This window comes from Hippopotamus amphibius, chromosome 10 (genome assembly GCF_030028045.1).
Source record: "Hippopotamus amphibius kiboko isolate mHipAmp2 chromosome 10, mHipAmp2.hap2, whole genome shotgun sequence".
Lineage (NCBI taxonomy): Eukaryota > Metazoa > Chordata > Mammalia > Artiodactyla > Hippopotamidae > Hippopotamus > Hippopotamus amphibius.
In genome coordinates, this window is record NC_080195.1 from 11,963,431 (window position 1) to 11,974,346 (window position 10,916).

Sequence of the window (10,916 nt, forward strand, 5' to 3'; positions counted from 1 at the left end):
CCAGACCTCACGTCCCGACGGCGGCTCGAGTCCACGGGGACGCGCGCGGCCGCCCCGCAGCCCGGCCGCCCCCGGCAGTGGCGGGCCCGGCGCGGGAGGGAGGAGGCCGGAGAGCGCGGCGTCACAAAGCAACCTCGGAACGCTGGGGCCGGCGCCGAGGCCCAGGGCGCCCGGGGCGAACCCGCTCTAGGCCGGCCCTGGCGCGCGCCCGCCTCCCCTCGCCCCGCCTCCTCTCCCCCCGCGGCCGGGGCCGCAGCGTCGCGGCGCCTCGCACGCCGCAAAGCGTCCTGGGAGAGCAGGCTCGCGCCGGAAGGACGCGCGGGCGCTCGGCGGCAGCGAGGTTATAAAAGGGAAGGAGCCGGCGGCGGGCGGAAGTGGGCGGTTCAGCTGCTCCGGGCGCTGTTGTTTGGGGTTTGGGCCTCCCGAGGGGCGTTCTCTGGAGGGTCGCCGGTGCAGGCTGCAGTGACAGGGCCGCTTGCCCGCGCCCCCTCCCCCCGCCTCCGCTCCCGCCTCGGCGCAGCGTCCGCTCGCGGCCTCCGCGACCCGCAGGCCCAACATGGCGCAGGAGGTGTCGGAGTACCTGAGCCAGAACCCGCGGGTGGCCGCCTGGGTGGAGACGCTGCGCTGCGACGGCGAGACCGACAAACACTGGCGCCACCGCCGCGAGTTTCTGCTCCGCAACGCCGGGGACCTGGCCCCCGCCGGCGGCGCAGCCTCCGCTCCCCCGGAGGAGGCCGCCGACGCCGAGAGCGGGAGCCGTAGTCGGCAGCTGCAGCAGCTCATCTCCTTTTCCATGGCCTGGGCCAACCACGTCTTCCTCGGGTGCCGGTGAGTGAGCCGGCGTCCCCGAGCTGCTCTCCCGATTTTGTCTTCCGCCCCGGCCTGGGGCCCGGAGCTCTCGGCGGCGAGGGGAAGTGGTGAAGCGCGGGAATCCGCGGGGCCGGCTGCCCTCTAAGGGCGAGAAGGGCGTCTCTGCCGTGGTTAACAGGCTGGAGGTGCCCCCGTTTGGCGGGGAGCTGGCGGTGGAGTTGCTGGCGATGAGCTGACAGCGCTCTTGGAGGAGAGGGACACTGAATCTAAATTAGGTTCCTAAGAAGGGATCCGGCCTCCCAGACCCTGGGCGTTTGTTCCTGGCGGTTGGTTCAGTTTCTTGATTACAACCAGGAAATGCAGTTCCTGTGGCCTGGTTTTGTACCCCGGAGGTGGCAGCTTAGCAAAAACACTTTCTAAAGTGTCTTTCCCTTCTTTTTTCAGGTACCCTCAAAAAGTTATGGATAAAATACTTAGTATGGCTGAAGGCATCAAAGTGACAGATGCTCCAATCCATACCACAAGAGACGAACTGGTTGCCAAGGTGAAGAAAAGAGGGATATCGAGTAGCAATGGTTAGCAGATCATAGATGTGAACATACATAGGAGTTTAGAATTTAAGTTTGATGTAATTAGGAATTATTGTTAATACTAATTTTTTTAATAAGTTAGAATTTATGTAATGTTATTAATCAAGTTGTAATGTTAAACCTGAATTATGTGTCTGTGTGTTTTAGGCTTTGAATTTGATTCTTTTCTTTGCCATATGATTTTGAAGTGTCAAATATTTTCTATGCTGTTGATCTCTTAATGTCAGAGATTACTGTGGGGGTTCCCTGGCGGTCCGGTAGTTAGGACGCCGTGCTTCTAATGAAGGGGGCGTGGGTTTGATCCCTGGTCGGAGAACTAAGACCAGCATGCCACATGGAGTGGCCAAAAAATAGAAAAAAATAATAATAAATTTTTTTTTAAGTTATGGATGTTATTCAGTGCTGTTTTAAGAAATTAATGAAGTTTTTCCACACTTTTTAAAGAATCTACAAATCCTGAAATATTTTCACCTTGTGCCTTTATTTTAACACGAGTATCTGTCTTGTAAGCTTTCAGCTGATATGTATGAGGTAGGCTTAGTCACATACCTGTTTTCCTTTTTTTCAGAAGGGGTAGAAGAGCCGACAAAAAAACGAGCCATAGAAGGAAAAAACAGTTCTGCAGTTGAGCAAGATCACGTGAAAACTCCTGCCAAAACAGAACGTGCATCAGCTCAGCAGGAAAGCAGCGTAACGTGCTCTGGGTCATCTACCAAACCAGAGAGTAGTGGGAACTCGGCTCGGAGCTCTGGCACCCTGAGTCAGAACAGCTCCACGAGTGATGGAGAGCGATCTGCTTCCAGCCAAGGCGGCAGCAGCATTCCCTCTCAGGTAACAGCAGTAGGGTCTGGAAAAGCTTCTGAGCCAGAAGCTCCAGATAAACATGGTTCAGCGTCGTTTGTTTCTTCGTTGTTGAAATCCAGTATCAATAGTCATGTGACCCAATCCACTGATTCCAGACAACAGAGTGGATCACCAAAAAAGAGTGCTTTGGAAGGCTCTTCAGTCTCAGCCTCTCAAAGCATCTCAGAGATCGAGGTGCCCTTGTTGGGCTCCTCAGGAAGCTCAGAAGTAGAGTTGCCACTGTTGTCTTCTAAACCTAGTTCAGAGACAGCTTCAAGCGGGTTAACTTCCAAACCTAGTTCAGAGGCAAGTGTTTCGTCATTGGTTTCTAAAAACAGTTCATCAGGCACATCTTTACTGACCCCCAAGAGCAGCACCTCAGCAAACACGGTGCTGACTTCCAAAAGCACTTCGCAGGTAGCTGCATCACTGTTAGCTTCCAAGAACAGCTCCCAGACCAGTGGCTCTCTGGTTTCTAAAAGCACTTCCATAGCAAGTGTGTCCCAGCTGGCTTCTAAGAGTAGTTCACAGACTAGCACGTCACAGCTGCCTTCTAAAAGTGCTTTGCAGTCGAGTGAGAGTTCTGTCAAATTCTGTTGCAAGTTAACCAATGAAGATGTGAAACAGAAGCAGCCTTTTTTTAATAGGCTGTATAAAACGGTGGCATGGAAGTTGGTGGCTGTTGGTGGCTTTAGTCCCAATGTGAACCATGGAGAGCTCTTAAACGCAGCTATTGAGGCTCTGAAAGCAACACTGGATGTGTTTTTTGTCCCGCTAAAAGAACTGGCAGATTTGCCTCAAAATAAGAGCTCTCAAGAAAGCATTGTTTGTGAATTGAGATGTAAGTCTGTGTATTTGGGCACTGGCTGTGGAAAAAGCAAAGAAAACGCAAAAGCAGTTGCATCAAGAGAAGCCTTGAAGTTATTTCTCAAGAAAAAGGTGGTGGTAAAAATATGTAAAAGGAAATACAGAGGCAGCGAAATAGAAGACTTAGTACTCCTCGATGAAGAGTCAAGGCCTGTAAACTTACCTCCAGCATTAAAACATCCTCAAGAATTACTGTAATACATCCAAAACATCACTGCGTACAAATATCTGCTATTTGAAGAGGAAAAACTGGCTTACTTTTGTATACTACGAAACACAGGCTTTCACAAATTTTGTATTGCTTTTTTCCAGTTTTGCAGAAAATTGACATTCTAGTTCTCTTCACACAGTGGAAGTTGTAAATAATTTGTGAATGACAGTATACATTCAAAAGTTTATGCATTAACAGCATACCAGTATCCTGTTTTATTTGCTGAAGAAAATACTGTCTTCTATTTTTAAAGACACATTAGGTACGGTGTGTAGTTCTGTAGTCTTAAAATTTTTGTACTACTTTGAATTTGGTGAAAGTGTATTAAGTTGTCTACCATGCTTTTTTTTTCCTAGCTGAATAAACCTTCACATCAAAGAAAAGGGGACCATAGTATTTGAATGAAAGTCTGTGAAGCTTAAGGTTTTAAGAATGTTGCCCATAATGTTGAACATGTTTGTTAAAGAATAAAAGAGAAAATAGTTGCCTCAGACTATTTTTATGAGAAGTTGTAAGCATTTTTTTAGGTATAAAGCAGTGTAAAATACTTAAGGTTATTTTATTCTGAAGTTGTTTGAAATTCACCATGATTCTGACCTCTGAAGATTCTTTAAGTGGGTTAATTTATGTTTTTGAGGTAAAATACAATTTACACTTTTTCTTAAAGACTTAAATGTGGGTTTCATATTAAGCATATTTTGTGACTACTATTAACAGATTGATTTGTTTAGATATTAAATGCTTTAAGCTATTTTACCTTTTCAAAAAGTTGTGGTTTTTTTTCACCCCGGAAGTCAGAACCAATTCCTGTGAATAGGCTTTCCATTGCTAGTCATTGTAAATTACAACTAGGTAATTTTTCATAGCTGATACACAACTTTGTATATGGGTAGAGAAATTAACACTTTGCAAATCTAGAACCATTTGGGTTTTTTGTTTACAAAACCTCAGAGAAGAGCACTGGGCAGAATAGAGAAGCCAAGCTCAGCTCTTTTATGAGCCTGTTCAGTTGAATTACATTTGTTAGTAACGAAATGAAATCCTGCTTCTGTGTCTTAGGTGATTCGAACTGTATTACTCTCTGTGACCGCCTTCTGGCTTTCTGGTTGCTACACTTTGAGCAGTGATGGTGATAATGTACCGAGAAAACCCAGGAGATGGCCTTGTACATGGTAGTTGTATTGCGGAAGGAAAGTTGGACCTACGTAGTAAAATTTAAGTTTGCAGAAGTTATTTCTATTTTATATTCTAGAAATAATAGGGGATACTTTATATATTTGAATCGAGATAATTATTTTTATTTCATTAGATAAGTTTTAAAAACGATTCATTTTTGAGTGTGTTGAATTGGATACCACAATTTAAAGTCCATGTTATGTAAACGGGTTGCATTTATATAACGTAGTGAGGAGCAATAACAGGAGCGTTGGGAAAGCGGTTTTCATTACTTCAGTTTCCTCAGCCTTGGAATATGTATTTTTGGGACAGTGATTGCAAGAAAAGCAAGAATACGTTAATGTATCTAATTAGGTGGTTTATTAATTTCCTCAATTGGCTAAACTTCCTAAATTTCAAGTTAATATGAAAGCTACTAAAAATACATTACAGTAAACTTTTTATATGGTAGAATTGAGGAAGCTGCTTAGTGTAAAAACAAACATCTAATTTATAAACATTTGCTATAACTATTAAAAACTTATAATCAAAATTTAAAGAACCGCTGATTTAAGAGAAATGAATATTTTACAATTCTTCAAAATAGTGTAGTGCAGAAGAAAACAAGCTTTGGAATTTTATTCTTGAGATAGAATCTTTGGCTCTGCCTCTTTAAGTAGGCATGTAACTGGGAATTTAACCTTTTAACTTTATCTGTAAAATAGAAGAGCTGCCTCAGAACTGTGAGGCTCAAACAAGATACTACATGCAAAGTACACCATAGTTGAGGAGTTGCTTTTATATGTGTTCTCATTTTCCCAGAACCTGATGAATAGCTATTGTCGTTTGGCCCATTTTTCAGATGAAGGAAACCGAAAAAGTAATTTGGTCAAAGATCAAATTCAAGCCCATATTTGATTCCAGAGTCCAAGCTCTGACTGTTCTATTGCTTACTATCTTTCTCACTTCTCTAAATGCTAACATTTCTGAAAATCCCCCTCAGACTGATTTCCTACTGGTTTTAAGTGACCGGATCATTCCAAAGGCTCATTTCCTTGAACTGCGACACCTAAGGAGCTCTAATGTTTGTACTGCTTGTCCTTAGTATTTGCATGTCTTAAATATTCTTAACTAGAGAATTATCCCATAGGGGTGCAGTTGAAGTTTGTTAACATAATTTGCAGTCAAGTTTACTGACTAAAATAGGATATTGAGATAGGAAATACTGATTTTTTTTCCTAAATCACTGAGGTGAGGTGATGTCCTGAAACTAATTTGTCTTGATGGTGCTAAAATCCAGAATTTTTTTCTTTAATGGTAAAATGAGAGAGTTGTCTTTAAAGAATGGTATTATTACGAGTTTTTAACCCAACTTTTTGGGGCCTGCTGCTGCTGCCTTGGGCTGGGATAACTGTCATGAGGAAAAGTATGCTTCATTTAAAATTATGTATAAAGGGGCCGTCGTTTTCCCTGCCAAGTACAGCTGTTCTTGGTACGGATTTCTCCTTCCTTTTTGGATTCCTGAGGCGTGGCCGTGAGGAGGTAATGAAAGCAAGCAGCACCTGGGAACCAGGTCAGTCTTATATTTGTGCTGCTAGGTTAAGGGGAATTTGTAGGCTTTGTCTTAAAAAATGATGCTGGAGCCCTAAATCGTCTCACTGCCTAGACACAGGCAAATCTGTGGGTATCTGTTAAAGCATGATTTTTTTTTTATTTGTATGGTTGATGGTTAAATAAATTTGTAGCTTTCTACCATTTAAACAAAAATAGATAAATGAAGGTTATCAAACCATTAATGTTCCTACTCCCTCTCTGCAAAAAAAAAAAAAAAAAATTCAGTGAATGTAACTTAGTTGCTATCCAGCTAGAACCATTCCTTCTTCCTTTTCTTCCCCATTACCAGCTTTACTCTCTCCACTTTTCTGTTTCTGTTCTTTAAAAAGACAGTTGAAGGAATATCATTATCTAAAAATATTAATTTTTAAAGTTCTCTTTATCTGTTCCTTTGTGGTTTATACAGCAAGAAAAATAGTGTATTTAGTGGACAAGGTCCCAAACAAAATTCACTAACTTGGAAGGGGGTGGGGGTGGGGAAGGTAATACTAAACAGGATTAGATACAGGATATTCTTTTTAGTAAAAACTAGAGATTTCATATGCCAGTCCTTAACAGAAAGCAGTCAGATATTTTATGTGATCTTGAAACTTTCATGAGTCAAATCAGAATCCTTGAAAGTCATTAGAAACAACCAAACTAACAGCATAAGCTGTAAGTGTATGGAGTTATAAAACTACTGTGATATGGGGACTTCCCTGGTGGTCCAGTGGTTAAGACTGTGTCCCTAATGCAAGGGGCGAGGATTCGATCCCTGATTGGGGAACTAAGATCCCACATGCCTTGTGGCACAGCCAAAAGATTAAAAAAACAAAACAGACCCCCCCAAAAACTGTACTATGATATGAAGTGGAACTGTTATGTATAATGTACAGAAAACTTGAAAAGGAGTGTAAAGACAGATGCACAAAAAGATAATCACCTAGTGTTTTCCTTAGGACTGTTGTCATGTTTATCAGGTTACCAGGGCTTGGACATTGAAATGATAAGACCTGAACTCTGAATATGCTATCAGTGGTTTTCAAACTGTATTTAATCATATTTCTTCAAAGAAAAATGGAGCCCTGTGCATGTAAAACAGACAGGAGCAGACCTACTTTGAAAGAGGGCAGCCACACCCCATTGCTGAATCCTTCTGCCTTCCTTTCTCAATTCCTTGGCACCTCCTTGGACTGAACACAAGGGGGTTTAGCAGCTATAAGGTCTAGTATAGGTGCCAGCTTCCTTATGCAGCAGGTATTAGAGTGGATGTAGGCAGAAAGCCACCAATTTATTAAATGGAACTAATGTGTTTTAAAGTAATATGCCACATTGGAATTTGCAATTAGTAGGGACTCAGGTCAGGCTTAAGGGACAATCACATAAATTAACATTTGGTAGCACTAAAAATAGCTACCACTTTTTGTGAACTATAATTGCAGAAGTTCATATATAAAGTCCAATAATTATTAAATGTGCACATAATGATTACCTAGGTCAAAAAACAAAACTATCAGCAATGCAAGAACTCATCATGTGGATAGCTAGCATTTATTGGGTGCCTACAATATTACTGATGCTTTATGTACGTCTTACGTAAGCATCCTTACCCTTAGGCAGGTTGGTATTGTTGATCCTATTTCACAAATGAGAAAACTGATGACCATTTTGACTTGTTTCCCTCAAATCACAGAACAAGTAAATATTGAAGTAAGGACTCAAATCCAGTGTTCTAGAAGACTAAACAATGACTTAGTCCTAATTTGAGGCACTCACTAAATGTGGACACCGGTGAGACATGCTGGCCCATGATATCTGTTTATGTCCTAGCTGAGGAAGAGAAATGGTTCTCATGAAGTAAAAACTAACAGAGGTCCAGGAAGCATCTCTAGTTTGCCTTACCTGTGTGCACTGTTGTGGACTACTGAATGAGGGAGTTACGTACTTGCCTGATAACCTGGAGTTTGGAAACCATCATGGGATAAAGTATGTGCACCTTTGTCCTCATTTTTCATTTCAAAATATTGAGTGCAATTAATGAGAAATATGATACAGATAAAATAAGATGACTATTCTGGAAATATTCATCCCTTTCTCCTGAAATTCACATTCTCTGGCAGTCATTCTCCCATTATAGCTCATACAGGGAGGAGAGAAGGATAATGTGACTTTAGGGAACTCTACAGGGATAACAAGGAAGTAAAAATGCACCATATTCCAGCCCTAGTAGATTTTGAGGAGGAGGATAAAGAAGGGAAGGGGACATTCAAGACAAGTGGGTCCTGACCTTCCTTCGACTGCATGAACTTCGCCTGCATCAGTACTGCAGTGGTGGGAGCACTGACAATTCCCATGTGATGAGCCTGCCTCATCTTTCCCCTGACTGCAATCAAATAATGCATCCTTCCTTAGGAGGGTCCAAGAGATTGAAACAAAGAGGGCTTGAGCAAGAAATCCTGAGGGTATCGAGACCTTGAATCCAAAACTGCTGCGCTGCACACCACCAGGGGGCAGCGTTCCCATGGAACACTGCGGGTGTCATTTAGTACACTAATGTCCTCAGAGTTGTGGAACAAAGTGGCCCTTTTTGGAATCCCTGAGATTGCTGAATACAAGTAAATTTAGAAAAATCTTGCTTTAAAAAAGTAATTTGAAATAAATATTGGTGGTTTTATGAAGCATGGATAGCATAAAAATTCTAACAAACTTCTTGGGGGTAGCATATGCTAAGAGTACTTGATTAAGCTGAGGGCACTATTTACACTTGGTCAGGTATTACTTTGCCCAACACATTCTTCTATGGGAGGAATTATTTCCAGACAGTAGCCTGAAAAATCATACCAGGTGAAGTAAGGCTGCTTGGGTTATGGGAAAGATTTCTTTTTCTCTATTCACAACCTTGAGGGAAATTCAGGAACTAAGCAGATGAAGACTTCCTCCAGCTCAGGTGTGGAATAAAACTGAGGGGTGTCTTTGTGTTCTCTCCTACAGATAGATGGTGTCCCTTAATTACACCAAGTTTTCTTCTGAACACTCTGTGTAAACCCAGCAGCTCTTGCTTAGTTTCCCTTTCATCTTTCTCTTTCTTTGCTCCATTTACTTTTTTCTCGGTTGTTACCTTTTACTGATGTGAGCTAACATGAATGAGTAAAGATTTAAGATTTTTACTTTCTGAAACCATGGAAGATAGTACTTCATAAGCCAGACAGCCTATAAATTTCAGTTGTGATAATGGTTCTGGGAGAAGCGTGAAAAAGAAAGTTGCTGACCCCTTTTTTGATGTTTGTCAATATAAAGCAAGAGGGGAAAGGATTGGAAGCTAGAAATACAAGGTCAGCTCAAGAATTTTTTGTAGACTTTGGTGGCATTTTAGAATTCAAAATTCTATCCTTTCTAATTGGAAGGAAATGTATCCTGCCATATATCAAAGCAAAGCTCCCCTAATCAGTCTTGGCCTAGAGCAGACAAACTAAAATGACAATAACAACATACTGATTTTTTTCTTTTTTTAAATTTATTTATTTTAATTTATTGGCTGTGTTGGGTTTTTGTTGCTGCATTGCGGGCTTTCTCTAGTTGTGGAGAGCGGGGGCTACCCTTCATTGTGGAGAGCGGGCTTCTCATTGCAGTGGCTTCTCGTTGCAGAGCTCAGGCTCTAGGCTTGAGGGCTTCAGTAGTTGTGGCATGTGGGCTCAGTAGTTGTGGCTCTCGGGTTTAGTTGCTCTGAAGCATGTGGGATCTTCCTGGACCAGGGAGGGGACCTGTGTCCCCTGCATTGGCAGGCGGATTCTTAACCACTGCACCACCAGGGAAGCCCTGTGATTTTCTATTGCTACTGTAACAAATTACCACAGATTTGGTGGCTTCAATAGCACAAATCTGTAGGTTAGAAGTCCAGTGAGGTCGCCCTGGGCTCACATCAAGGTGTCAGCCTCTCTGCCTTCCCTCTGGAGGCTCTGAAGGAGAGTCTGCCTCCACGCCTTCTCCAGCATCTAGAAGCGCTTACATTCCTTGGCTGAGGATCCTCTTCCTCCATCTGCAAAGCCAGCGATGGCAGGTTGAGTCCTCAAACTGTATTGCACCAACCCTGCTTCTGCTGTCACATCTTTTTCTGACCCTGAATTCTCTGCCTCCTTTCCCCACTTGCAGGGACCTTTGCGATTATACTGCGTTCCCATGGATAATCTCCCTATTTTAAGATCATCTGATTAGATGGTCATCTGATCAAATTTTTAAACTCTGTCTTCAACCTTAATTCTCCTTTGCCATGTAATGTAATGTAATTCTCCTTTGCCATAGGTTCTTGGGATCAGGACAGAAACCTTTGGGAGCCCATTATTCTGCCTACCACATAAAGGTGTGAATCCACCACCAACGTTTATCTTGAGAATGTTGGCTTTCTAACTTCATAAATCACAAAGTGTTAACTGCCTACTGCTGAGCAAGACTGTGTGGAAGGAATGAGTTCTGCAGAGCAATTCGATACACTGCTATGAGACGATTTACTTATTTTAAATGATGTCTGATCACGAGTACTTCCTCAACCATTTAATCCCAAAAGCCTAATTAGGGAACCTCTTTTTACTCCATGTATCCTTAAATAAGAGAATTTCTCTTAAGGGTCAAGTAATAGAAGTAAAATAGAAGCTGTGATGGCAAACAAGTTGTTGACAGTTTTTCCAGACTTCATTTGGAGCATAGTAGACAGAACAGAACTGTGACTTTGCCCTAAAGAGGCTGGAGGCTGTGGAAATAGATGGAAAGTAAGTGCTCGGTGGCTGACTTCATTTATCTGTTGCCTGACTGACCTCGCAAATGTTAAATGTCAGCTTATCACTGCTGAGCAA

At 42.5% G+C, this 10,916-nt stretch overlaps 1 protein-coding gene across 2 annotated transcripts; it reads left to right on the top strand.

Moving 5' to 3' along the window:
- Positions 1-371: 371 nt before the first annotated feature.
- Positions 372-4,083, top strand: CDKN2AIP (CDKN2A interacting protein). Of its 2 annotated transcripts, none has more exons than XM_057697964.1 (3): positions 372-828; positions 1,255-1,354; positions 1,969-4,083. In XM_057697964.1, the coding sequence occupies exons 1-3, from the start codon at positions 557-559 to the stop codon at positions 1,975-1,977; spliced, it is 381 nt and encodes a 126-aa protein (XP_057553947.1). In that variant the 5' UTR covers positions 372-556; the 3' UTR covers positions 1,978-4,083. The 2 variants fall into 2 exon arrangements, with proteins under 2 accessions (XP_057553947.1, XP_057553946.1); XM_057697963.1 differs by having other exon boundaries at positions 383-828; positions 1,255-1,385.
- The last annotated feature ends 6,833 nt before the right edge of the window (positions 4,084-10,916 follow it).